The sequence below is a fragment of the Chiloscyllium plagiosum genome, unplaced genomic scaffold (genome assembly GCF_037043375.1).
Source record: "Chiloscyllium plagiosum isolate Xiang-an unplaced genomic scaffold, Cpla_swu_hap1 HiC_scaffold_17, whole genome shotgun sequence".
Classification (NCBI taxonomy): Eukaryota; Metazoa; Chordata; class Chondrichthyes; order Orectolobiformes; family Hemiscylliidae; genus Chiloscyllium; species Chiloscyllium plagiosum.
Genome location: NW_028270155.1, coordinates 68,876,227 through 68,903,927, shown reverse-complemented (window position 1 = coordinate 68,903,927; position 27,701 = coordinate 68,876,227). Strand labels below are relative to the sequence as shown.

Sequence of the window (27,701 nt, the reverse complement as noted above, 5' to 3'; positions counted from 1 at the left end):
ATCACTTTCTTTCTTAAATTAGACGGAGCCAGGAAACATTTAGAAAAATGGCAGTTATATCCAGTTTAAATGGAGAATTAACATTATGGCTCAAACATTTCTCAGTGAGCTTAGTGTATCGAATATTTCAGATTGCACCCTCCAAACGAATGCTCCTGTTGTGGTAGGAAATAGCGTTGTACATTCATTATACATTGATTTTGTGCAGCGCCTTTTGCGGACACGTGATCTACCAAAGCGCTCAATAGACAATTTGACGTCAGGTGCCTTGTCTACTTACGGCAAAACGGAAATCAAAACCCAATACTTAGTAATTAGTTCAAATATACATTAACCATCCCTCCAATTAAGCTAACCAGGTGAATTACCTACTGCCAATATTAAGTCCAACTCACTTAAGAGAAAAGTCGTTTGTATTTTCTGTGGAAACATCTTTAGAGAATCATTTATGGTTTTCTTTCGGAAGTAATTACTGCTTAATTGACCACATCTAGGCATGGAAATCACTCTTTTTATTAAGTGGCATCAAACCAAGAAACGTTTAGAAAAATGACAGTTATATTCAGTTTTAATGGGGAATAACATGATGGTTCGAAATTTCTCAATGAGATTAATGTGTCGAATATTTTAATTTGCACATTCCAAAGGAATGTTCCTGTTGTGATAGGAAAGAGCACTGTATATTAACCCATTGATTTTGTGCAACGCATTTTGCGGCCATTGAGCTATCAAAATGCTTGTAGACAATTTTACATGTTTGACATTGTCTACATTTGTCATGTTGTCACGTCGTGTTGGAAACATGGTACTCACGCTGCACAGACGGAAACATTATAATAAACAGATAACATGCTTCAGTGAGGTTGGTTGAGGGCTGAATTCGAGCCTGGACACAATCAATACGATGAGTTATTGTGCTAAACATGTTTCATGCAGTGTTTTGAATTTCACAAGAAGTCATTGGTATAGTATATCATCTATAACTACATCACTGCCCTGACTACTGAGCAACACAAAAGCAACATGACACGGTATCCTGTTATTTGGCTCTTGTCTGTCATCTTCACTTACACAGTTATTTTGTGCAAAGAGAAACAGACAAACATGAGTTATTAATGTACCCAAGGATTCTGGTGGTTGCCAAAGACCTGGAATTGTTATGTCAAGTGTTGTGATGTTAGACCTCCGGGCTATTGAGAATCAGCTGTAAAACTCTCACTCATTGTTCTGAATTCCACCAAATCCTGGCTCTGGATTTACATTAGGAAATGAGGACTTTTGTGAGAAAAAAATACAGCTTAATACAGTGGCCTTGCGACTATCCCTTCATAATAATGTGCTTCATGTGCATTGAGTTCTGTAACTTGCAAGTGTCCATGGGAAGTGCTAAATTCCAATCAATTTCACACGTCAGGTATATCACCTTGGTAAAATAAGTAAATTTTACTTTTACATTGCATTTCATTCGTTCACTTTTGAAATATCTCTGCTTGTGACAGAGACAAAACTGGAAGGAAACAGATTTGTTCATTGCAAAATATTATTACCAGCAGTAGATAAGAGAAATGACTTGCATGCACATGCAACGCTCTTGAAATAAAAGACAAGCAGCAATCATATGAATGACATGCACAACAATTAGATAATCTGGAAATATCATTTTTTAACTATATTGGTGAAAACACCAGAAGAGCTCTTCGTGACATGTGAACGATACCTATTATATGAGAAGCTGAAGGCAGAATTCAGAGAAAAAAAATTGTGAACATGAGACTTTTTTTAATAACTCGTGGGAGATACAACGCGAGTGACACTGGCTAGTCAGCATTTATTGCCCGCCCCTAACTGCTCTTGAGAAGATTGTGATGCACTGTCTTCTTGCACTGCTGCAGTCCACGTGCTGTACGATGACCCACAATGCCCTTAGGGAGGGAATTCTCTGATTTTGACCGAACAACAATGAAGGAATGGTGATATATCTCCAGGTTAGGATGGTGAGTGGCTTGGAGTGCGACTTACATGTGTTCCCTCGTATCTGCTGCATTTGTCATTCCAGATGGCATGGTCGAGGGTTTGAAATGTGCGAAAGATCTTTGGTGCATTTCTGCAGTGCATCTCTACAGCAGAGATGCAGTGGAGGTTGCCAATGATCGTTGGTACAATTGCGTGAGTAAGTGTTTGTGGAAGTGTTGCCCATTAAATGGGTGAAATTTTCATGGATGATATCAAGCATCTTCAGAACTGTTTGAGCTATAGATCTCCAGGTAAATTGAGGAATATTCCATCACACTTATGACTTGTGCCTTGCAGATGGTGAGCAGAGTTTGGGGTGTCAGGAGCTGAGTTATTCGCTGATGTATTCTGAGCCTCTATCCAGCTGTTGTAATCATTTTTTTGTGGTGAATCCAGTTGAATGTCTGGTTAATGATAACCCCAGGGTATTAATTGTGGAGATTCAGTGATGGTAACACCAGCAAATGTCAAGAGAAATGGTTGTCTGTTATTTGATGTGGTCATTGCTTTGTTTTTCTGTGGTGAGAATGTTACCTGCATTTATCAGCCTGAGTCTGAATAGTGTCCACATCTTGTTGCATTTGAACATGGACTACTTCAGTGCCTGAAGAGTCGTAAATGTTGTGGAACCTTATGAAAACATTGATGAATATCCCCAGTACAGGCCTTATGGTGGAATGAAAGCCATTGATGAAGCAGCTGAAGGTGTTTAGATTTCGACACTACATTGAACAATTCCTGCAGAGATGCTCTGGAGCTGAGATAACTAACCTCCAACATATGCAAACATCTTCATATGCGCCAGGTATGACTCCAACCAGCGGAGAGTTTACCCCCTGATATTCATTGATTCCAGTTTTGTGAGGACTCTTGATGCCACACTTGGTCGAATATGGCCTTGCTGCCAAGGTCTGTCACTCTCAACTCATTTTTCGAATACAGTTCTTTGGTCCATGTTCGGACCATGGCTGTAATGAGGTCAGGAGTTAAGTGGGCCTGGCAGAACCCATACTGAGCGACAGTGAGCAGGCTGTAATGATCAGATGATAGTAGTTAGTACTGCTGATGGCACCTTCCATCACTTTAATAATGATTGAGTCATGATTTGGAGGTACCAGTATTGGACTGGGGTATACAAAGTTAAAAATATTGTCGTCCAATAGGTCCAACCGGTAGATTAAGTAATTCAAATTCTGTTAGTGATCAGTAACAACAGGGTGTGCCTGTATGTGAGACAGGTAGGAGGATTCTGAGTTCAGGAGTGGAGGAGCCTCAGACCTTCACCTTGCCAAACAGTATGAGATTTTTACTCCCTGTATGGATGAGAAAAAGCTGTGGAAAGGATGAACCAGCTGACCACGGCACCATGGTGCAGAAGGCCATTCAAAAGGGGGGGGGGGGGGGGGGGGTTAAAAGACAAGTAGTTGTTATAGTGGATTCTAAAATTGGGTGGGGGGGGGGGCAGATAGTATCCTTTGAGAGCCGGATTGGGAGTCCCACATAGTGTGTTGCCTGCCCTGTGCCAGGTTGCAGGACATCTCGGACTGGCTTCAAAAGATATTGGATTGGAGGGGGAAGATCCAGTTGTTGTGGTCCATGTTGGCACTAATAAAATAGGCAAGGCTAGGAAGGAGGACCTGTTTGGGGAGTATCAAGCTCTAGGAAGGAAATTGAGGAACAGGTTCTCGAGAGTCATAATCTCTGGATTATTGCCCAAGCCACATGCTAATTGGCATAGGTATAAGAAAATTAGGGAAGTAAACACGTGGCTAAGAGATTCGTGTGGGATAGAGAGATTCCATTTAAACGGACAGTAGACAATAGACAATAGGTGCAGAAGTAGGCATTTCAGCCCTTCAAGCATTCATTATGGTCATGGCTGATCATCCACAATCAGTATCCTGTTCCTGCCTTATCCCCATAACCCTTGATTCCACTATCTTTAATAGCTCTATCCATCTCTTTTTTGAAAGTATCCAGAGACTTGGCCTCCACTGCCTTCTGGGGCAGAGCATTCCATATATCCACCACTATCTGGGTGAAGAAGTTTCTTCTCAACTCTGTTCTAAATGGCCTACCCCTTATTTTAAAACTGTGTCCTCTGGTTCTGGACTCACCCATCAGCAGAAACATGCTTCCTGCCTCCAGAGTGTTCAATCTTTCAATAATCTTATACGTCTCAATCAGATCCCCTCTCATCTTTCTAAACTCAAGTGTCTCCAAGCCCAGTCGGTCCAAGCTTTCAACATGTGATAGTCCCGCCATTCTGGGAATTGACCTGTTGAACCTACGCCACACTCCCTCCTCCTCAAATTTGGAGACCAAAACTGCACACAATACTCCAAGTGCAATCTCACCAGGGCCCTGTACAGCTGCAGAAGGACCTCTTTGCTCCTATACTCAATTCCTCTTATAATGAAGGTCAGCATGCCATTAGCTTTCTTCACTGCCTGCTATCTCTCATGCTTGCTTTCATTGACTGGTGTACAAGAATACCTAGATCTCGTTTTACTTCCCCTTTACCTGACTTGCCTCCACTTAGATAGTAATCTGCCTTCCTGTTCTTGCCCCCAAAGAGGATAACTACACATTTATCCACATTTATCCACATTAAACTGCATCTGCCATGCATCTGTCCACTCACTTAACCTGTTCAAGTCACCCTGTATTCCCATAAAATCCTCCTGACATTTTACCCTGCCACCCAGCTTTGTGTCATCAGCAAATGTGCTAATATTGTTTTTAATATTAATATTAATGATAATTTGTAAATCCTTGGAGGTTTAACTGCCAGTCCTGAACCCCCTGCAAATACGTCTTTGTGATGCGTACCACATCATATTAACATTTAGTATTTATTAACATTTTATGGGACATTGACATCAGTTGTGGAACCGGGACCATCTGTTACAATGCAGCAGTCTCCACTTTAACTGATCTGGAACCAGTGTTCTGGTGAAAATGATAAATAGGGTGGTCATTCGGACATTAAAGTTGTGAGTCGGGGGGAAGGGAAAGGGAAAGCAAGAGAATATATAGTCAAGCAGAAACATAAGCAGCAGGTTGGTATGCATGCAGGGTTTAAGTTCAAGGAAGACTAGGAATGAAGCACAAAGGAAAGATAACTTAGGACATATTATGAGAGATGTTGGAAATCATGAAGATAAGAAAATTAACATTAAGGCACTTTACCTGAATGCTCGTAGTATTTGTAACAAAGTAGAATGAATTGATGGCACAAATCATCGTGAATGATTATGAAGTGATAGGCATCACAAAGACGTTTTTGCAGGGGGTTAAGTTCAACCAGGATTTACAACTTATCGAAAAGACAGAGAGGTGGGCAGAGGGGGCGGGGTTGCCTTGTTAAGAATTGAATTAAATCTATGGCACTGAATGATATCGGTCTGTGTGGGTGGAGTTGAGGAACCACAAAGGAAGGGATGTGCAGACCTTCCAGCAGTGGTCAGGACCAGGGGTGCAAGCTATACCAGGAAATATATAGGGCATCTCAGAAAGGCAAGGTCACAGTGATCATGGGGAACTTCAATATGAAAATGAACTGGGCAAATAATGTTGCCAGTGGAACCAAAGAAAGGAAATACATGGAATGCTTACAAGGATTGCTTTTTAGAACAGCTTGTGATGGAGCTCACATGGAGCAGGCTATTCTGGACTTAGTGCTATGTAATGAGCCAGACTTTATAAAAGATCTTAAGGGAAGGGAACAGTTAGTAGGCAGCGATCATAATATGGTAGAGTTCAGTCTGCAGTTGGAAAGAGAGAAGGCAAGTTTGGATGTAACAGTGATACAGTTAAATAAAAATATTTACAGAGGCATAAGAGAGGAACTGACACAAGTTGACTGGAAGCAGAGCCTAGTGGGGAAGACAGTAGAGCAAAAATGGCAGGAGTTTCTGGGATGTAATTGAGGACACAATGCAGAGGTTCATCTTAAACAAAAGAAAGATTATCCGGGGGTGGGGTGGTGGGGTGGGATTAGACAGCCATGGCTGACAAAGGAAGTCAGGAAATGTATCCAAGTAAAAGAGAGAGCCTATAAAGTGGCCAAGAGCACTGGGAAATCAGAAGATTGGGAAGACTACAAAAACAAACAGAGGCTGACAAAGAGAAAAATAAGGAAGGAGAGGATCAAATATGAATGTAAGCTTGCCAGTATTATTAGAAATGATAGTTAAAGTTTCTTTCAATACATAAGAAACAAACGAGGGGAAAAATTCAAAATTGGGCTGCTTCAAATTGATGCAGGAGGGACAGTACATGGAGATAAGGAAATAGTTGAAGAACTTAATAAGTACTTTGTGGCAGTCTTCACCATGGAAGACATGAGTATTATCCAAACCATTGGGGTGGGGGGGGGGGGGGGGGGTCACGGTGGCTCAGTGGTTAGCACTGCTGCCTCACAGCGCCAGGGTCCCAGGTTCGATTCCAGCCTATGTCTGTGTGGCGTTTGCACATTCTCCCCCAAGTCTGCGTTGATTTCCTCCCATAGTCGAAAGATGTGTAGGTCAGGTGAATTGGCCATACTAAATTACCCAAAGTGTTAGGTGCATTTGCCAGAGGAAAATGAGTCTGGGTGGGTTGCTCTTCGAAGAGTTGGTGTGAACTTGTTGGGCCGAAGGGCCAGTTTCCACACTGTAGGTAATCTCATCAATTAAGGATGTTGTTGACAGAGTTGAATATGGTAGCCATTACAAAAGAGAATGTGCTAGAAAAGGTACAAGGTCTAAAAATTGATGAATCCCCTGGTCCAATGGGCTACATCCTAGTGTTCTGAGGGAGGTGACAGAGGAAATAGCAGAGGCGTTGGTTGTGATCTTTCAAAAATCACTGGAGTCAGGGAAAGTCCCAGATGATTCGAAAATCACTTTTGTAACCCCCTTGTTCAAGAAAGGATCAAGACAAAAGATGGAAAATTATAGACTGATTAGCTTAACATTGGTTGTAGGTAAAATTCTGGAATCCATCGTTAAGTGCAGGGTCAGATTAGAACAAATCAGGATGGATTTAGTAAAGGGAGGTCGTGCCTGACAAACCTGTTAGAATTAATTGAAGAGGAAGCAAGTAGGTTAGACCAGGGAAACCCAGTGGATGTTATCTATCTAGACTTCCATAAGGCCTTTGTTAATGTGCCCTATGGGAGGAGGCTGAGTAAGGTGAGGGCCCATGGTGTTCGAGGTGAACTCCTGGCATGGATTGAGGATTGGCTGTCTGACAGAAGGTATAGAGTTGTCATAAAAGGTTTATTTTTTGGAATGGCAGTTGGTGACAAGTGGTGTCCCACAGGGTTGAGTGTTGGGGCTCCAGCTGTTCACATTATACACGAATGATCTGGATGAAGGGACTGGGGGCATTCTGTCGACTTTCGCCAATGATACAAAGTTAGGAGGACAGACAGGTAGTACCGAAGAGGTGTGCAGGCTAGAGAAAGATTGGGACAGTTTAGGAGAGTGATCCAACAAATGGCCGATGAAATTCAACATAAGTAAATGCGAGGTCTGGCACTTTGGTAAAAAGATGACAGGCATGGACTATTTTCTAAATGGTGAGAAAATTCATAAAGCCAACCTACAAAGGGATCTGGGAGTGCTAGTCCAGAATTCTCTAAAGGTTGACTTGCAGATTGAGTCCATGGTTAAGAAAGCAAATGTATTGTCCTCATTTATCTCAAGAGAGTTGGAATATAAAAATAGCGATGTGCTTCTGAGACTTCGTAAAGCTTTGGTTCGGCCCCATTTAGAATACTGTGTCTAATTTTGAGCCCCACACCTCAGGAAGGACGTATTGACACTGGAGCATGTTCAGCGGAGATTCACACAGATGATCCCTGGAATGGTAAGCCTAACATACGATGAGTGGCTGAGGATCCCGGGATTGTATTCATTACAGTTTAGAAAGTTGAGGGGAGATCTAATAGAAACTTACAAGATAATACATGGCTTAGAAAGGGTGGACGCTGGGAATTTGTTTCTGTTAGGCGGGGAGACTAGGACCTGTGGGCACAGTCTTAGAATTGGAAGGGGGGTCAATTTAGAAAGGAAATGAGGAGACATTTCTTCAGCCAGAGAGTGGTGGGCCTGTGGAATTCATTGGCGTGGAGCGTAGTGGAGGCCAGAATGTTAAATGTCTTCAAGGCAGAGATTGATAAATTCTTAATCACGCAAGGAATTAAGGGAAATGGGGCAAGTGTGAGTAAGTGGAGTTGAAATGCCCATCAGCCATGATTAAATGGTTGAGTAAACTCGTTGGGCCAAATGGCCTTACATCCACTCCTATTTCTTATTGGCAGATGGTCTTATAGGTTTATTTGGAAGCACTAGCTTTTGGAATGCTGGTCTTTCGTCAGGTGGTTGTCACAACCATGGGGTGAAGGAGCAGTACTCCGAAAGCTCGTGCTTCCAAATAAACCTGTTGGACTAAAACCTGGTGTTGTGTGATTTTAATAGCGATTGAGAGTCGACTGTTGGAACAGTAATTGGCTGGGTGAATTTGTCCAGGTTTTGGGTATACGCATAGCTGGGCACTGTTCCACATTTTCAAGTTGATGCCAGTTTTGCAGCTGTATTGGAAGTGCTTGGCTGGGCGAGCACCAAGTTCTAGAACACAAGTTTTCAATATTACGGCTCGAATGTTGCCAGTGCCCATAGACTTTGCAGTATCTGGTGGCTCTGAAAATTATCTGGATATTGTATGGAGCGAATCAAATTGGCTGAAGACTAATGTCTGTGATTTTGGAGACCATAGTGGTTAGCACTGCTGCCTCACAGCGCCAGAGACCCGGGTTCAATTCCCGCCTCAGGCGACTAACTGTGTGGAGTTTGCATGTTCTCCCCGTGTCTGCGTGGGTTTCCTCCGGGTGCTCTGGTTTCCTTCCACAGTCCAAAGATGTGCAGGTCAGGTGAATTGGCCATACTAAATTGCCCGTAGTGTTAGGTAAGGGGTAAATATAGGGGTATGGATGGGTTGCGCTTCTGCGGGTCGGTGTGGACTTGTTGGGCCGAAGGGCCTGTTTCCACACTGTAATGTAATCTAATCTAATCTAAATAGCAGGAGACTGAGATTAATCATCCATTCAGCACTTCTGGCTGAGGATTGCTATGAGTACTTCAGTCTTATCTTTTGCACTGGTGCGTTGGGATCTTCCAAATGTAAGGATGGGGATACTTGCGCCATGTCCTCATCCACCAGTGAATTCTGTAACTGTCTACCACCATTCAAGCCTGAATGTAGCAGGACTGTAGAGCTCAAATCTGATCTGCTGGTTATGGAATAGCTCCATTCTATCTATCACTTCATCCTCTTGTTATTTAGCATGCAGGTAGTCCTGTTTGGAGATCAGAGTCGAGAGTGTGGTGCTGGAAAAGCACAGCAGGTCAAGCAGCATCCGAGGAGCAGGAGAACCGACATTTCAGGCATATGCACTTCATCAGGAATGAGACTTGTGGGCCGGGGGACTGAGAGATAAATGGATGAGGGGTTGGGGGGAAGGTGACTGAGAATGTGATAAATGAGACAGGAGGGTGGAGCAGATAGAAGGGAAAGCTGATGGACAGGTCAAGAAGGCAGTGCCAAGTTGGAGGCTTGGGATTGGGATAATGTGGAGGGAGGGAAAATGTAGAAACTGGTGAAATCCACATTGAACCTATATGGTTGCAGGGTCCCAAGGTGAAATATGAGGCATTATTCCTCCAGGGTTTGGCAATGGTGGAGGCCCTGGACGTGCACATCCTTGGTGGAGTGGAAGGGGAAGTTGATGTGCTTAGGCATGGGGCACTGGGGTTGGTTGGTGTGGGTGTCACAGGGATGTTATCTAAAATGATTCACAAGTTAGCATCCTGTCTCCCCCATGCAGAAAATATGACAGTGGGTGCAGCGGATACAGTAAATTCCATTGGTGGAGGTGCAGGTAAATTTCTGTTGAATGGGGAAGAATCCTTGGGGACCTTGGTTGGAAGTGAGGGGGGAGGTGTGAGTGCATATTTTGCAATTTCTGCGGAGCCCAGAATGGCGAGTGTGCTTATGGGGGGGGGGGGGGGGGGTTGGACTGGATCTGACGAAGGAGTCAAGGAGGGAATGGTCTCGTTGGAATGCTGATATGGGTGGGGAGGGAAATATATTCCTAGTGGTGGGGTCCATTTGTAGGTGGCGGAGATGGTGTAGGATAATGCAATGTATAGGGAGGTTGCTGGGGTGGAAGGTAAGGACCGGGAGATTCTGTCCTTGTCGCGTGGGAGGGCTGGATTTCAAGGGCAGAGGTTCAGGAAATGGAAGAGATGCACTGGAGGGCAAGTCGAACACATGGGAAGGGAAATTGCAATCTTTGAAGAAGGAAGCCATCTGGGATTTTCTGGGTATTGCTCCTCGCATGCCCTCCTGCACTCTTCTTCAAACTGTGTCAATCTCCCGGGTTTATCTTAATTGCTGAGCGAGGGAAATGCCAGGCAATGAGGTTTCAGATTGTGCTGCAATACAATTCTGCTATTCGTGATGATCCATAGCGCTTCATGGATACCTATTCTTAAGCTGTGAGATCTGTTTTAAGTCTGTTCCATGTAGCACAGTGAATAGTACCAAACAACACGATGGAGGGTAGTCTCAATTTGTAGGTAGGGCAATGTCTCCACAAGGACAGTGCAGCGCTCACTCATACCAATAGTGTCATCTGCAGCCAACAGATTGAAAAGAATGAAGTCAAGTATTTTTTACCCTCTTATTAGTTCCCTCACCTTCTGCCACAGCGCTAGTCTAGCAATTAGGTCTTTTTCGGTCCGACCAGCTCAATCAGTAGCTGCTGCAGAGCCACTCTTGGTGGTCAACATTAAAATCCACCACCAAGAGTACATTTTGTGCCCTTGCCATCCTCTGTGCTTCCTACAAGTTTCATTCAACATTGAGGAGTACTGATTTATTAGCCGGGCGTGGGGTGGGGGTGGGGGTGGGGGGGCGGGGTGAGTCGGGGAGGGGGGGGCGGGGAGAGATGATGGTACATGGTAATCAGCAGGAGTTTCCTTGCCCTTACTTAAACTGAAGCAATGAGGTCCTGAGTCAAAGTTGAGGACTCCCAGGGCAATTCTAGCTTGACTGTATACAAGAGCTCTGCCAACTCTGCTGGATTTGTCCTATAGTGTAGTCTCTATTAACATACGCTGTTAACAAATTGTGAACGATAGAGACCCACAATTAATGCAGATAATCTCCAGATTTTGTTTTAGCAGTATTGGATAAGGGATAATCATGCGTTCAGAAATCGAGAAAATCTTGCTCCTATTCCTCGGAGTAATGGATGAGGTATTTTTCACCATGCTGTTTTTATTGAAACAATACTCGTACAAAAAAATACTGTTTTACATTCAATAATATTAAATCTTAAGTTCTTCAATATTGGAATTACTATTCAACTGTAGAAGACAAAAAAGTCAAACATTTTATTCTGGACTCGATTATTCTAAGAAACACGGCTAATGTGAATGTTCAAATGCTTGTAAGCACGATTTCCAGCTACCTGTAGATATCAGACCTTCACACTCACTTCTCGATGTTCGCTAGGTTCGAGTAAAGCTCATTGATAGCTGCAGGAACTGTACCTTATTGTCTTGTTAGGGACTTTATATTCTTACGGACGTAACAATGAGTTTAACAATTTTTGAAAGCAATCTTGCATTTTGTTGCTCATATTACAGCAGCGTACCTTCTCAAGGGCGCATGTTCTGATCATTGTTTCTTTTCACCCATCACCGCTCTGGTTGACTGTCTACGAGTAACTCTCCAATCTTTTCGTACCTTCTGTGTTCCTGCTATCATAGATCTTTTTCACTATTTTCTGCTCTGTCTCAAAGTACTAAAATTTTGAACTTTGCGAGGTTGCATTGAAATATTGCAATCCTTGAAATGTTAGTCAAATTAATCTTCTACCTGTGCTGACTGACCTGCTGAGCGTTTCCAGCTCTGGTATATTATATGCATCAGGGAAATGACAATTGATCACATATCAAGTGCAAGATATAAGATTTCAGATCTGTTGTGACTTCGTGAATTGGAAGAAAAACTAGGAGAGTTAAACAGACAACTCTTATTCCTGTATGACGAAATATAATCAAATCTCCAATCATTAACCCCAATGTGAATCATAAAACTCTTTCAACAGATACGGAGTGTTCATAAATGTATTTCAAATATATAATATTTAGTGTCAAGCCTCCATATCCAGGACTATAATTCCAACAATCCAAATGTATCAAGTCGACAAAACTTGGTTTTACTTTCACAGAAGATCCCTTTCTCATGCCGACCAGTTAAATGGGCATTGTCCAAGCTTGTTTCTCCTCACGGTTCCATCTCCAGGTATCACTGAACACAATGCTGTGTTTATTTGTTGTGTATTGCGTGGACATATAGCTTCAACACAAAACGATTTGAAAACAAGTCGTTTTTGTTTATAATCTGGTTAAAATAAAGCTCCAACTGTTCTCAGCAATTCTGAAATGGAGAAATGGAAATGAATATAATTTTCATTCCAGTGTTTCCTCCTGGACACTCGGGTGTTCGGAGCTTGTTAAAGATGAGGATGGCGGGAAACTCAGAGCTCCGAGGATAAACAGTTACTTACGTGGAAAGGAATGGCTTAAATAAAAGAGCCGAGTACTGCGGCCTGAAGCGATACTTTCAGCATTAAGCTAACGATAAAAGGTAAACGCTGACAAAGGGGGTTTTTGGAAGGTAGTGTCTCCGTGGTGACTGAAAATAAAACAAAACCGTTGATCATCAGATGGAAATGTTTCAGCAGGGGGTTTGGAAGGGACCTCCAACCTAACAAATTCCCACAGAGAAGTACAATTACATCCAGTGCGCTGCAATAGTCAAGTGATATCTCATGGCATGCTCTCACGTTTAATATTCTTATCTTTGACACCCACTTCCCCTTCCTCCCACCCCCAACCATTCAAAATACTACCCTCATTTACAGCAAGGAGCCAACTCTGTTTCCATATCAGCAATATGTCGGCGAGAGCAGCGGTTCTGCTCATGGCTCTTCTGGGTATGCCTTGGCACTCTTGTGACCCTTAAATATTATGAGCTGTCCTTTTAGAATAACTTTGATTGCATTTCATGTTTACAGCTACTATGCACTGCAAAGTTAGATATTTTGCTTCCGCAATTCGATGTACGTGATTATTCTTAGCTGTTCTTGTACTTTACTCTGTTGTTTTACCTTCTCTGCTTCTACAACGAGTGTCACGGTTTCTGTTCTTTTTTTAAATAGTCACTAAAGTAACTTCGAGCAAAGTAGATCAGTTTCCCAAACAGTTGAAAGCGGCCAGAGGTGACAATGTTTCCATGTTCTGCACTTTTCCCATATTTCAAGACGTTCCTGAGATATTTTGGTGGAGACGCAATGAGGAATCGCTTCTAGAACCGGACAGCAGAAAGCAAATGAATGTCGAGAAAGGACGGAGCTCACTTCATGTTCTCAATGTCACTGTTGCAGACTCCGGAATGTATTTTTGCAAACTCAGGCGTCAGCAAACCATCATTGGAGCTGGAAGTGGCTCGTTGCTGACTGTGTGTGGTAAGTGACACTTTACCAGGGGCAGGCAATCTTCAGTTGTTTTGTGCAATTTATGTGATCTGAGGCTTTACAATAAGAGGAAAATCCAGTAACAGCGTATTCGCTTCGCACTGTCCGGGGCATCTCTTTTCCATTGACCCCGCTGTACAACGGTTGTTGATTCGCTTTCGCCCGTTAAACGGCACTTCTCACGATCAATTCCATCGCCTGTCATGATCATGACACAGCACAGTGCTGTTAATCCAACGAGTGACTTTCTGTTGCAAAAATAGTTGACATTGCGCCAAGATAGTGAAACAGGATGACTAATTAAATCTTGGGTCGAAATTAATTCATGGAATAAGATAGAACGAAGAACTGCGGATGTTGGAAATCTGAAACAAAAATAGAAATTGCCGGAAAAACGCCGCAGGTCTGGCAGCATCTGTGTGAGCTAACGTTGTGTCCAATGATCCTTCTTCAGGACGGTTCTGTTCTTGTGTCACGAGTTAAGATGCTCGGTTTATCTCTAACTATAGTGCTAAAATACAACAATGGAAATAATGTTATTGCAAAAACAAATTACTGTGGGTATTGGAAACGGGAAATATTAATAAAAGTTATTTGAAGCGTGTCAGAGCATCTGCAGAGGTTATACAAGCATTAGGATTAGAAGCTAGAGTAGGCCATTTGTCCCTCCAGCTCACTCAGTCACTCAATAAAATTTTGGCTGGTCTGATTGTAGTCTCAACTCGCTTTCCTCTCCACCTGATACCCTTGGACTTACTTGTTAATCAAAGCATAATTAATGTTTAAAGTCATAATCTTTCATCAGAATAATTTTGACAACTCCTACATAATTTCTTTATACAAGTGTCTAAAGACCACGAAATCGGCACCCGCAATGTACATTCAGTATTAATTCAAATCGTATAACTTTTCGAACTGTACCGAATTGATCAGACTCTGAGATGGATATCGAGGGAAATTAATGCTGGGAATCAACGCAATTAAATAAAATTGGACAAACGGAATTGAGATAAAATTCAACCATAACTTAAGTGAGCAGCAGAGTGAGTTGTGGTGGTGTGGACGCGATGGGCAGAATGGCCTGCTTCCACACTGCTGGGATTCTATGATTCTATTAATGAGAGAAATTCAAGGTCAGAATTGCCTCGCGTTTGGCTGCACATTTTTCCAATACTAACATGCTTGAAACGCCATTTTTTTAAACAAGCGAATCATGTGATACAGTGAGAGATCAACTGATTGATCCCCAGTTCTTAAGTTTGCAGGACAGGGAAGTTAACCGTTGCCTTTGTTTGGTCATCTGTATCTCGCCAACTGGACTTTCTTTGATGCAGGCACGAAGTGCATTAAGGACTGAAACAAACATATATTTAAAAAAACACTTTGCGCTCCTTGTGTTTATAACTTATTATTTCGTTGCAAAAGGACTTACGACAGGAGATCAAAATAATACTATTTACTTTCTCCACGGGATTCTATGCTGTTTGAAGCATATCCCTGGGGAAAATGTCAGAATTCTCAGCCTTTGCTCGCAATAAAAGCTAGCATGAATTTGGAAGTGAGTAAAATATCTCATTTAATTACTCATTTAAGGTATTAAAATGCAGGAACCATAAATAGACAGGGATCAGATGGTACGGATATTGATTGTAATGAACAGCAGGACAATACAAACTCAGTGACATTACTTCCAGCTAAGCACTGATTGCAGATCGAGAGAGCACGTTTTCGCTTTAGTAAACGGTTAATGTAGAATTGATATTTTCGGGGAGATTCAGGTGAAGACGGGCATATGAATCAGAAACTCAAACGGCACAGACATGATCTTATCAACTGTTGGATCAGACTCAAAGGGTCCAATGACCTACCCATTGGAACAGTTTGCTTCACCCCCATAATCTCCTTCAGGGGGAGAAATAAACATGTTGAACAAATCGAATTCATTTACAGAAGGGTAATCCTTTGGGATTATGTAAGGCCTGCGTTTTATAAAAGATTTTCTACCCGTGTTCAACCGCGTTGTAAACAAATTGAAAAGCATACCAAAGTTTTGCCCTGCATTTCTAAAAATAAATGCATAAAGCAAGTTTAAAATAGGATAACAATGAAAACAATTGTCGCACTCGGAACGGAACAGCAAAACATGGGGCGAGGAAAGGTGCGTTCTGGAGGGAAGGGGAACAAAAGAGAATGTAAGCTGATCTTTCAAAAAATGTTTTACTTTCTGTTATAGTTTCCCCAACACACCGGAAAATCGTTGCCGTGGAAGGGATTTCCAGGAATTATTGGAAGTTCGAATGTAAAATTACAACCTTTTACCCGGAGGATTTAAGAATCTCCTGGCTAAGAGATGGCGTCGAAATTCAGGCCCGAATACAAACTGTGAAAAACAAGACTTTGGACGGGCTCTATGAGGTTACTAGTTCGTTGGAAGAAGCGCAGCCTGTGCAGAGCGGTGCAGTTTATACCTGCCAGGCATCTCATAACTGTCTTGAAGAGCTCGCCAGTGTCAGCTACACTGTTAATCGAGGTAAGATTGAAAATATTCCCATCAGGGAGTTGGGGGTGTGATGGGTGGTGATGGACTTAAATCTGTATCTTTAAGGCATTGAACTAACGCTAAAACGAGCGTATCACATAAATGTGACCGGTATTCATTCTCAATACCACAAAATGGAAACAAAGTAAAATATTGGGAGATAGCTTGCGGGTGCAGGAAGGTGAATAGATTCCCAAAATAACCTGAAATGGGAAATTGTTGCGAAAACTACTCAAACGTTCAGAACTCGGCAATTATATTTTGTTTAATGAAATGAATGTGCAGATACAACCCGTTCATGTATATCGTTTATCCTATCCAGCTAATCTCCACCAACAACGTCTTCAGTTGCCTATCCTCTAAACTTGGAAAATTGCGGCCTCTCAGTCTCCCACTGTGCCGTTCCTTCTTTAAGAAGTTCCTTTATCCTTATTTCTCTCTGTCCTAAGATCAATTATGTTTGGCTGGTAATGCTCTGCGAAATGCCTGAGAATTAATTTTTGTCCGGTTAAAGTCAGTATAATTGCAAGTTGCTCTTGTTATATACACTAAAACTTGCAATCGGTGCTGTCTGGGAAGGCTGGAGAAGGGTGTCATAAAACATACAAATCCTTACAGGTCTCGCGAGGGTAAATGAGGAAAGGACATTTTCCCTGGCGCATGGTCGAGATCCAGAGAACACTATTTCACAATATGGAGGGGCAGGTCATTTAGGACTGAGGTGAAGAGAAATTCTTCAACCAGAATGTTGGAATTCCGCCAACTCCCATCAGCCACCCAGCCCCGCCTCCTTACACTGCTGGGAAAGCTCGGTCACTAAGAATATAAAATATTGAGATCAAGATTGTTCCAGATGTTAAATGATATATAGATAGTGCGAGAAAATAGTGCTGAGGAAGTTCAACCATGATATAGTTGAATGGTGAAGTATGCTGGAACACTTGTGAGCAGCAGCCGGAGAGATGATGCCAGGAACCTATGGCACAAAGTGGGGACACCAGCAACCAGTGGCCAGAGTCAATGGTATACACTGCTGCAATGTCAATGTGTGGTCCGGGGGTGAATATTTGACGTGGTGAATTGGATTCAAATCAAATGGGCTTCTTTGTTCCAGGTGACATCTAATTTCTTGAGTGTCGTTAATATATATTCATTCTGGCAAGTAATGAGTATCCCATCAAATTCATCAATTCTGCCTTGCAGACAATAGATACACTTCGTGGAAATTAAGAGGATGCAGAATTCCTAGCCTCTGTTTTGGTTAAGTATATGACTGGCCCAGTTCAGTTTCTGATCAATGCAACCCTCAGCATGTCGAATATGGGAAGTACAGCAATGGGATGCCAGTGAATATTAAGGGAGACAGTTAGATTCTATCTGGCTGGAAATGGTCATTTGTGTGGTGTGCATGTTACTCTTCACTTATCAGCTGGAGATGGAATTGTGCCTTGGTTTTCCTGCATTTGGTCAAGAACTATTTCATTTTCTGAGGAGCTGCAAATGGTACTGAAGATTGTTGACTTTATGTTGGAAACCAGGCAGCATCAGGAGCTGGAGAAGTCAACGTTTTGGGTGTAACCTAAGGTGCCAATTTGTGGCCAGCAACTGCTTCATCTTCACCATGCTGGAGCAGAGAGGGTGCTTCACATCAAACATAGTTGAAGACTGTGCAATTCTCAGTTGTTTCAGGTGTATACTGTGATTGCTACTGAGAAAGGCTTTTGCCCCACCGACCTCCTTGCAGGACCTGGGGGTGAGTGTCGGAGTAGCTGCTGAAAAAGGGACATGCTGAGTGCACGTCTGAGAAGGCAGAGAACTTCTTCAATGTGGACATCCTTTGAGGAGACTTTGCTGTGTTCTTCCAGCCTGTCTATTTTGGATTCCAGCATCTGCAGTTTTTTTTTGTCTCTAACCAAGTTTGTTCAACTACGAAGCTTTCTGAAAGGATGTCCACTTTGAAGAAGTTATCTGCCTCTCTCAGATATGCACTCAGTGAGTCCCTTTATCTGCAGCTCCCACTACAACAATCCCGCAGTGTTGAATAAGAGTTACACCCAAAACGTTGACTTCACCATCTCCTGATGCTGCCTGGCTTGCTATGTTCTTCCATCCTCCTGAATGTCGACTTTATGTTGGAGGCAAGGTCAGGAAGAAGCAGGCAAAATAGTTGGGGCAGGATACTGCTCTGTTGATGCATAGTACAGAAATAATTGATATCCAAAACATTTTCCTCTCTCCTCGATATAATTCCAACCAGTAGTAAGTTCTAACCACTTCCATCACTGCCAGCCCTCCCATTCCCCATCCCACTCTATTCCCATTGACATTGGTTTCTCTAGGACTCCTTAATGCCATACTTGGTCAAATGTTGCCTTAATTTTAAGAGCAGACACATTCACCTCACATCTAGACTTCATCTCTTTGATCAATAATTGAACTAGTACTATAGTGCAATCAGAAGTTCCTTCACAGTCACTGAGTAAAAATCCTGGAATTCCCCCTCTAACAACATTGTGGGTCGCCCTATATTAAATGGACTGCAGCAGTTCTAGAGGGTAGGTCTCCATCACCTTTCGAAGGGTATCGAGGCTTGGACAATAAACACTGGACAGCTAGGTACGTTCACATTCCACAACTGAACAAAAAACACAACACCGAGTGGAATTCAAATCGAACCTCAGTGAACAAGTTATTCTTGTGAAAGTTTCACCTGACAGCACTGTCCATGGCACCTTCCATATCTTTGCAGAAACCAGAATGGGATGTACATTACCCATATTTCCTTTGAATTGCTTATTGTGGACAGGGTGTAGGTCATTTTTCACATTGTTGCATGAACATTAGCACTGTGACTGAACAGAAAGCCTTGGCTAGGTTGCGTACCTTGTTAAGGAAATCAAGCTGCAATGGTCCTGCAAGGATGTCAGCGGGGCAAAAGCCTTTCTCAGTCGCAATCACAGTGTACACCTGAAACAACTGAGAATTGCACAGTCTTCAAATATGCTTGAATGAAGCACCCTATCTGCTCCAGCAAGGTGAAGATGAAGCAGTTGCTGGCCACAAATTGGAAATTCTGAAACTGATTTAAAGTATCAGATGTATCATGGATGTGAGTGGGATGGGATTGGCGAAGGAGAGAAAACATTGAATCAAGATGGGAAGAGATAAGGTCTGTGTGGCAGGAACTGTCAGAAATATTTGGTCCGCCCTGGTAGACATGTTGATGGATTCAAGACCAAAGGTAGGTGCAGTCCTAAAGGTTGGCAGATGATGAGTTTGATGGCGGTGTGGGGGAGTTTGCCAGATGCCCAGTCCATTTACTTTCTCGACACATTTTCCAAGTGAAGCAACGATTTACATATGCTTCCCTCAATCTAGTCTACTATATTCACTGTCCATAATGCAGTCCATTGCACACTGGGGCAAAAAAAACACGGAGTCGGCAATTGGTTTGCAGAAAACCTTCATTCATTCCTCAAAAAGTACGTTGAGATTCCAGTTTCCTGTCAATTCAAGACAGAACCATGCTCCCTGGCCAACATTTCTGTCTCGGGCCTGCTGCAGTTTTCCAGCAAGCCACAGCGCAAACTGGAAGAATATAATCTCATTTGCCGCTTGAGGACCTTGCAGCTCTCTGGGCTCATAGTATCGAATTCAATAATTGTAGGGCCTTTCATGTCCTTTGCCCACCCTCACATCCCAGGTCCTGCAAATGACATGAGCTGCTTTCAGCACATCCAACTCATTAGCATGTCGTTATGGTCTACATTGTCAGCTTTTCTTTCTTCCTGGAGTGTTGTCATATCTCCCTTTCCCTGTGCAAATGTTATTTTGTCTCTCTTTTGGTTCCATCTCTGCCTATCTGCTCACTCCTTTCTCCACCCCCACTCCTAAAACCACTTTTTCCTAGCTGCTATCAGTTCAAAAGAAGAATCACTGGATTCGAAATGTTAACTAATTTTCTTTCGCCATCAAGTGCTGCCAAACCGGCTGAGTCCAGAAATTTCTGTTTCTGATTCATTTGTTCTTATCTGAATTATGTGACTGTATTGTGTTTGATAACGTTCCCCTGGAGTGCATTGAACACTTTGTCATGATACGTAAATGCAAGATGTGTGTATCAATTGCCAAATGTTACAGGAGGTGATCTGCATTAAATCTGACGAAAGTAAGAATTTGGCAGTTTTGCAGCAGGTGCTACGTAAATTGGCGAGTTTAATAAAATGTCTTTCCCCTTTAGAAACAACCCAGTTTGAAAATTCCCGAATCTTTATGGAACTGTTCCCTCTATAAATTGTATTACTGATTTGTCATATGATAGACATTATAATCTTTGTACACACATCACACATTGAAATAAAGGGGATCAGTCGCTATTTACATTCATTGGACGTGATCGTCCAGGGACACTCCTTTGCAGCTCGCCCTCCTGTGCCTGACCATGATGCTCAGTGTTTAAATCTTACTGTGCTGTGCAGTTTTTTATTCAAATAATATTGATCATGTAGGTAAAGATTATCTGCTGATCTCCAGATGGGCAGGTGGCATGCTGGCAATTCTACTATTGATAATCATTTTGACAACATTCGTGTTAAAGCGGGTAAGAACATTTGTTATTTTACTGAATATTTTTAGTTCCCAAGACCCAATGATCCTTTATCGAAGACGTAAAAAGGAGGCGAATCGTGATTAGCTATAGAGGAAAAGTGAGCACTTTCCTACATGGTTAACGAATGAAGCTAATATCACAAATGTGATTAGCAAAATGACATGACAATATAAATTGGATTATTTCATCCCCTCTTTCGAATTGTTTACTCGATTTATACATGACCTCCCGATTCTAAAGTTAGAAGTGTAATTATATTCATTTTGAAGTGATATCAAAATATCCAAACTGCTTTTCCATTCTCTCAGATTGTATCGCCGAAAAAATTTCGCAATGCAAACAAAAGTCTACTCTGTTGTGAGTAGCACCAAAATCGGATTTACAAAGATAACATACTCCTTATTGAGCTGTAACTCTTGGTAATGCAGGCCACTGGTGTGGCTTGAGCACTTAGTAAATTATTCACACAAGCAAGCATATGAATCAAAAGCACAAGTTGACCTTCCAGCCGCTCCAACTTTGAATAAGGTGATCAGCTGGTGCTTGGAATTCCACATTCCCAACTATCCCCCAGTAACATTTCACTTCCCTTGTCAGACAAGAATCTCGGTACATTTGCCTTTAAATATTCAATCACACCACCACCACCATATTCTGGAGCAGTGAGTTCCAAACTGGTACAATCTTCTAAGACGAATGACAAGCTTCAACATCTCTGTCCAGAAAGGACAACTTTTAATTGGTAAACTATTTCCCACGGCTCTCGATTTACCCACGTGATAACATTCATCCTATGTCCACCTTGTCAAAAATGATTCAGGATTTGATACACTGCAATCAAGCCAAACCCCAATGGAAAGAAGCCTTGTCCATCCAACTGATTCCCATAAGACCACGCACATTCCAGTTGTCAATCGAGTGAATTTCCTCTGAATAAGCTCCAGCATATTTATATATTTATTATTATATTTGTGTTTTTTTTATTTAAATTCAATTTAAAGATCTTTTAATTCCTTTGGGTGTTCAGAGACATGCTGCGGTAGTGGATGAAGCTCAACAGCCGGTAAGATGACAGTCTTTTTACACGGAAAAACAGTCAGAAGAAATAGCAAGAACTATTGCAATCGTCTGAGAAGATTTATTCATTTATAGACTGAAGGGGGCCTTTATGAACGTCTCGCTCTTTGAAAACAACTATTCACCAGCCCAGTTCCTCACTCTTTGTCGTTAGACTTGTATTTCTGCAGCTATGGGGAAATCTCGACCTCATTTTTAAAACTTCCATTGGGTCTGTTCTGTCAGATATTCGGGAAGTGTATTTTAAACTACAGCAGAGATTTGAATACAATAAATATTTATCTTCCCAGGGCTATTCGATTAGCAATTATAAATGTGTCTTCTGGTTACTGACAGATCCACAACTGTAAACATATTTTACTGACTTATTTTATTGAAACCTCTCATAATTCTGAGCAACATTAAGAAATCGTCCCTTGTCCATCACTATTCTGCGGAAAACAGTCGAATTGTCTAATCTACCCAGAATGACTGAAGTCCTTCATCCCAGATACCAAACTAAATCACCTCTGCACTCTTTACTGGCTGTTGCATTTTACCTGCGTATGTATTCTGAATGGGGGTAAACTCAGAACCAACTTCCTTGCCCGGCCCATTGTTTAAGAAATAATAACAGCATTTTGCTGTGCTTTGGTAATTAACTTGGAACCTGCCTTCGGGCACATAAAGGAGGGGAGACTGCTGATTCTGAGCCTTCATACTTCAACTTCTTTAAAAGAAGAGAGAGATTTCCAGGTGCCAAGTTGCTAATTTGAAGCACTTGTATTGCACAGACGGGGAAATTATTCTCCCCGTTAACAGCTGACTCTTTGAGCTCCAAATGCTGTGCTGTCTGCCTGGTTCCAAAGTTGAGGACATCATCACTTCATAACTGAAAAGGAACCTTGAATGAGAGAGGAGAATCTATGTGTCATGGGAACCAATGACACGTGTAACAAAGAATCTTGTTATGCTGATAGATTTTTAGGACTAAATTAAAAATGGAGCAAGTATCAAATTATAATCTCTGGAATTGTTATCTGAGCCATGTGACTACTGGCATAGGATACAGCAGATTAGAGACTTCAACGCATAGCTCAAATGATGCATTGCTACAAGGGATGTTGATTATTTGGGAAGCAAGGAACTATTTCATTTCGGTGCACAATACTTAAGCTAGTGGGACCATCTATAGTGGGATAAAGATGTAATGAGAGCTGTAGTCAGGAATACTGATGAGAGGAATGTAGTGAAGCAAGATGTAGCCATCCAGAGAGGTAGAATAAGACGTCGAAACATGAGAAACATGCAGATATGTGGGTTAAAGAAAGAATAAGCAGTATGGGACTGCGAGTTTAGAATTAATTCTATATATGTGAATAAATTCAATGTAGGAATAAGAAGTAAAGCTGTGAAATTAAAGTCTCTTTTCTAAACGTATGATGCATCTTCAAGGAAATACGTGTTGTTTACACAAATATAGCTGTAGTACATAGTTTTGCTTTGAACACTACTATTGAGATATGGCTTCAAGGTGATGAAGGTTGAGAAATAAACATTCCATGGTACATACATTTTAAAATGAGCTCAGAATTATAAAAGAGGAGGGTGTTTCTGATCATAAGGGATAATGCAACGAAGTAAGAAAGAATATCATGAAACAGAATCACTCTCCCCGGTAAATGGAAATATCAGGAGTCAGAGAGTGATAGCGGGAGCAGTTTGTAGGGCCCATAACAGAAAGTATGCTGCGGATCAAGCACTGAGCTAAACTTTTGGAGCTTGTCACAAAGGAAACGTATTTATCATGAACTTAATTTAATCTTTACGTAAACAGTGTAAATCGAATTGCTAACGATAATCTGGAACAGTAGCTTGTAGAATTTATTTTTGTGGTAGTTTCATGCAGCAATACATTTTACAACTGCCTCTGAAGGAGGTGATCGCAAATTCAGTGTTTCTAATGATGAATTATTAGGTAGCAATAACATTGTAATGTCTGCTGGGGAAAAATGATCATAAATCCATTGAAGTCCGTAGTAGGTTTTATGGTTACAATCACAGAAAAGAATCGCAAACTTGAACAAAATCAATGCATTACTATGAGGGGAAAATAGGTGATTATTTAATTTAATTAGTATTATACTGATAATTGAATATACAGTGGGTAGGCTTTAAAGACATAATTTCAAGAAAATATTCAATTAATTGATTAATAAAAACTCAGCAAGAAACATCATCCATGGCTCACTCAGAAAGTTAAATGTGGTTTAAGACTTTAAAAAGAGGCTTATGTTTTGCAAAGATCGGAAACGAGACTGAGAAGTAAGGGAGATTCAATAATTAACAAAGAAGCATCAAAAAGTTGATAAAATGGGAACAAATAAAAGTAAATTAGCTATTAATATAAAAATAGATTGTAAGAGTTTTTAAAAGTATATAGAAGAACGGAACTTGCTAAAGTAAATGTTGGTGCCTCGGAAGCAGAGGTGACAGAATTTTTCGCAATGGATGAAGAAATCTATCCTGGGTATGTTCAAACAAAATTTCTTATTTGCAAAAAACATTCACATCAGATTGGGAGCTGGAAAATGCAATCTCACATTTAAGGAGAAAGAAACAGGGAACTGCAGAGCAGTTAGATCAACCACGTTTTTTTATCAAAATTCTGAAATATATTATAAAAGTATAAACAATGCAGTTAGACGTTTGTAGTATGATTAGAGTAAGTCAACACAGTTTGACAAAAGAGATACCATGTTTGACAAATATGTTGGAGCGTCTGAAGGCTTTCTGTTGCAAAGTTAAAGACAGGGAAATCGCAAATACAGTGTGGAGGCATTTCTAAATGGCATGCGAAAAAGTCAAATGACAGCCAAGAACTGAAGGAGATCAGGATATGAAATGAACATTGATAGAGGATTGTTTAATAGATAGGAAGCAAACAGTGTGTACAAACTGAAACGGTTGAAGTTGGAAGGCTGATATTTCTGCATGCAAGGGTCTGAGGTACTTCAAATCTATTCAAATGATTTTGATAAAGGGACAGAGAATGCATATTTCCATTTTCTGATATGCAAAGCAATACGAAAATATAGATAGTTAGATTAAGGGCTCCTCAATTGAATGAAGGCAATGCGTAACGACCTTGATGAAATGATCACATGAATCCAAAAAAAAAGAGCTATGATATGATTGGCAATGTAGGGACATGTTTGCAAGGTAACCAAGACTGCATATTGAATGTTATAGAGTGTGTGACATTACAACAGGATAGCATTAAAGGAAAACGAGATGCGTTGGCTCTGTTAATAAATGATTAATCAGTACAGTCATGAGAAATTATTTTTCATGAGAAAATAAATATGCAAAAGTTGTGTGGATGGAGATAAAAGATAGCAAGGAGAAGAAGTTATAAATAGAAGTAGTTTATAGTCCATCGATCAGCAGGTAATTTTATAGGAGTCAAGAAATGCCATGAATCGGACAATAAAAGTGCTGCAATAGTTGTGGGTGATTTTACTCTTAATTGAAATGGACACATTAGTTTGGCAGCTGTAAATGCTGATGCTCACAGACGCGTGGATGTACTTATGCAAGCAACACAGAAAGTCGGCATGCAGGTACAGCAAGTTATTGAGAAGGTTAATGACACTGTGAATTTTATTCTGAGAGGCTTGGAGCAAAAGGAATAAGGAAATCTTGCTGCAGTTGTGCCACACTTTGGTGAGGCAACGTCTGGAAATTGTGTGCAGTTTGCATTAATAGTTTAAAGAAGGGCGAAACAAAAACAGAAATTTCTGATGAAACATTTCTGATGAAGGGTCACTGGATTCGAAATGCTCACTGTGCTTCCTCTCCACAGATGTTACTAGACCTAATGACTTTCTCCAGCAATTTCTGTTTTTGTTTCAGCTTTCCAGTCTCTACATTTCTTTGCTTTTGGTTTAAGGTAGGATGTATTTATATTGGAGACTGCATGGTGAGCCTTCAGTAAATTGTCCCTGAGATGAGCTGGGTGTCCATTGATGAGAGGCTGAATAAATTTAATTTCCCTTCTCTGAAGTTGCAAAGAATGAGGGGCTATTTGGCATCAGAAGCAGTTCATGGGATATATTCATGACAATTTCTAAGAACAATACTTTGTGAAACAGATTAGTACATATAACATTGAATGAGAAAAGTTTGATGATGTTGCAATAAATGAACAACCAGGAAAAGTGATCATACTGTAAAGATTTTCACATTTGATTTGAAAATAAGAATCTTAGATCTAAAACCTGCGTCGGAAACTTAACTAAAAGACAATTGCAAAAATGCAAAGTCAGGACTGTCTAAGTTGAATGGGGAAGTTATCTCAATAAGAGAGATTGTGAAAAGTAGTGCTACACATTTAAACTCTCAACAAAGATATATTCCACCGAGAATGAAAGATTCTGCAAGCAGTACAGACCAGCTACAAATAATAAATTTATCAAGCTATATGACATTCCTCTGTGTGCTATTTTCATTTAAGCATTAGCCTGCTTCTCTAAATAGGTTATAATAGCAAACAAACACCTTTAATATCAAGATTTAACCAGAACACCAACATAACATCAAGAGAGAGAAGATCGAAACACGGAGAGGAACAAAACCAGTGAAATAAATCAGTCAATAACGTACATTTTTGTTGTTATATGCAAACAACTTAGATATTGGACGACAGAATCAAATTTGAGAATTTGATGATGAAGCCAAAGTTGCAGCAGCAAACAGAAGATGATATTAATGGATTATAACAGGATATGGACTAATGAATAGCATGTGTAATTTAGCAAAGTGGAGATGATGAATTTTCAAGTATGGGTAAGGAGAAACAACATAATCTGATTGGCACCTTTCTAAAGAGAGTACAACAACAGTGGGGCGCTGAAGGTGCTCCTGAATTCATCTTTGAATGTGGTAAAAAGTAAGACTATAGTTGTCAAACCTTATGTTTTCTTGAATTCAGCATTTGAGGCACTGAGTACGAAAGTAAGGGAATAATGTTGAAGCTTAATAGATTTGGTTGGGTCGCAGTTTGAGTACTGAATGCAGTTGTGGTCATCACAATTTATCAAAAGTGGGCTCTTGAGTGAATTCACATCAAATATAAGAGGATTGTTCTTCAGATTGGAAATGTAGATCTGTGATACGTTTGGAATACTGGGTGTGTTGACCTTGACAAAAGTACATTGAGGATATGGCATAGTAGGGACAATCAAAATTTTGATAGGTTTAGGTAGGATAGACAAGGAAAATGTGTTCCCATTAATTATCAGCACAAAGACAAGGGGACACAGATTTAACGTTTTGGCACAGAGATGCAGGAGAATTGCAAGGAAGCACTGATTAACGTGAGTGATATTGACCTGAAACACGCAACTCTCTAGGGTGGTGAAATCAGAGACCATTAATGATTTCAAAACGAAATTGTATGGACGCTTGAAAATAAAACTACAAGGTTACAGTGTTTAAATTAGGAAGTGGGACTGAACTGACTAAATTGCCCCAAGGAAAGCCTTTAGACTCGATAGAATGCATGTTGCCGTTAGTAACTGTAAATTGCGATAATTTAAAGTTTTTTTTCCATATATTCTCGCGGCATGTGGGTATCATTGACTAGGCCAACACTTCTTGCTAATCCTAACAGATCTTCAGATGGTGATAGTGATGTTGAGTTGCCTTCTTGAACATCTGCAGTCCATGTGGTTTGGTGCATATTGGGCGGCATGGTGGCTCATGGGTTAATTCTACTGCCTCACATTGCCAGGGACCCCGGATTAATTCCAACCTTGGGCAACTGCGAGTGTGGAGTCTGGATTTGCTCCGGTTTCCTCCACCAGTCCAAAGATGTGAAAGTTAGG

At 41.1% G+C, this 27,701-nt stretch overlaps 1 protein-coding gene across 1 annotated transcript; it reads left to right on the top strand.

Moving 5' to 3' along the window:
- Window positions 1-13,029: 13,029 nt before the first annotated feature.
- Window positions 13,030-26,594, top strand: LOC148147399 (tyrosine-protein phosphatase non-receptor type substrate 1-like). The gene is made up of 5 exons (XM_087995617.1): window positions 13,030-13,069; window positions 13,295-13,600; window positions 15,843-16,139; window positions 21,759-21,820; window positions 26,508-26,594. The coding sequence occupies exons 1-5, from the start codon at window positions 13,030-13,032 to the stop codon at window positions 26,592-26,594; spliced, it is 792 nt and encodes a 263-aa protein (XP_087851743.1).
- Window positions 26,595-27,701: the final 1,107 nt, after the last annotated feature.

What these genes read in the sequence shown, in the direction of transcription:
- LOC148147399 (XM_087995617.1), top strand. Translation starts at nt 13,030, where the DNA reads ATGTCGGCGAGAGCAGCGGTTCTGCTCATGGCTCTTCTGG. An exon ending in TCTGCTCATGGCTCTTCTGG is followed by an intron (nt 13,070 to 13,294) that starts GTATGCCTTGGC and finishes TTTTTTAAATAG; the next exon opens with TCACTAAAGTAACTTCGAGC. An exon ending in CTCGTTGCTGACTGTGTGTG is followed by an intron (nt 13,601 to 15,842) that starts GTAAGTGACACT and finishes TTTCTGTTATAG; the next exon opens with TTTCCCCAACACACCGGAAA.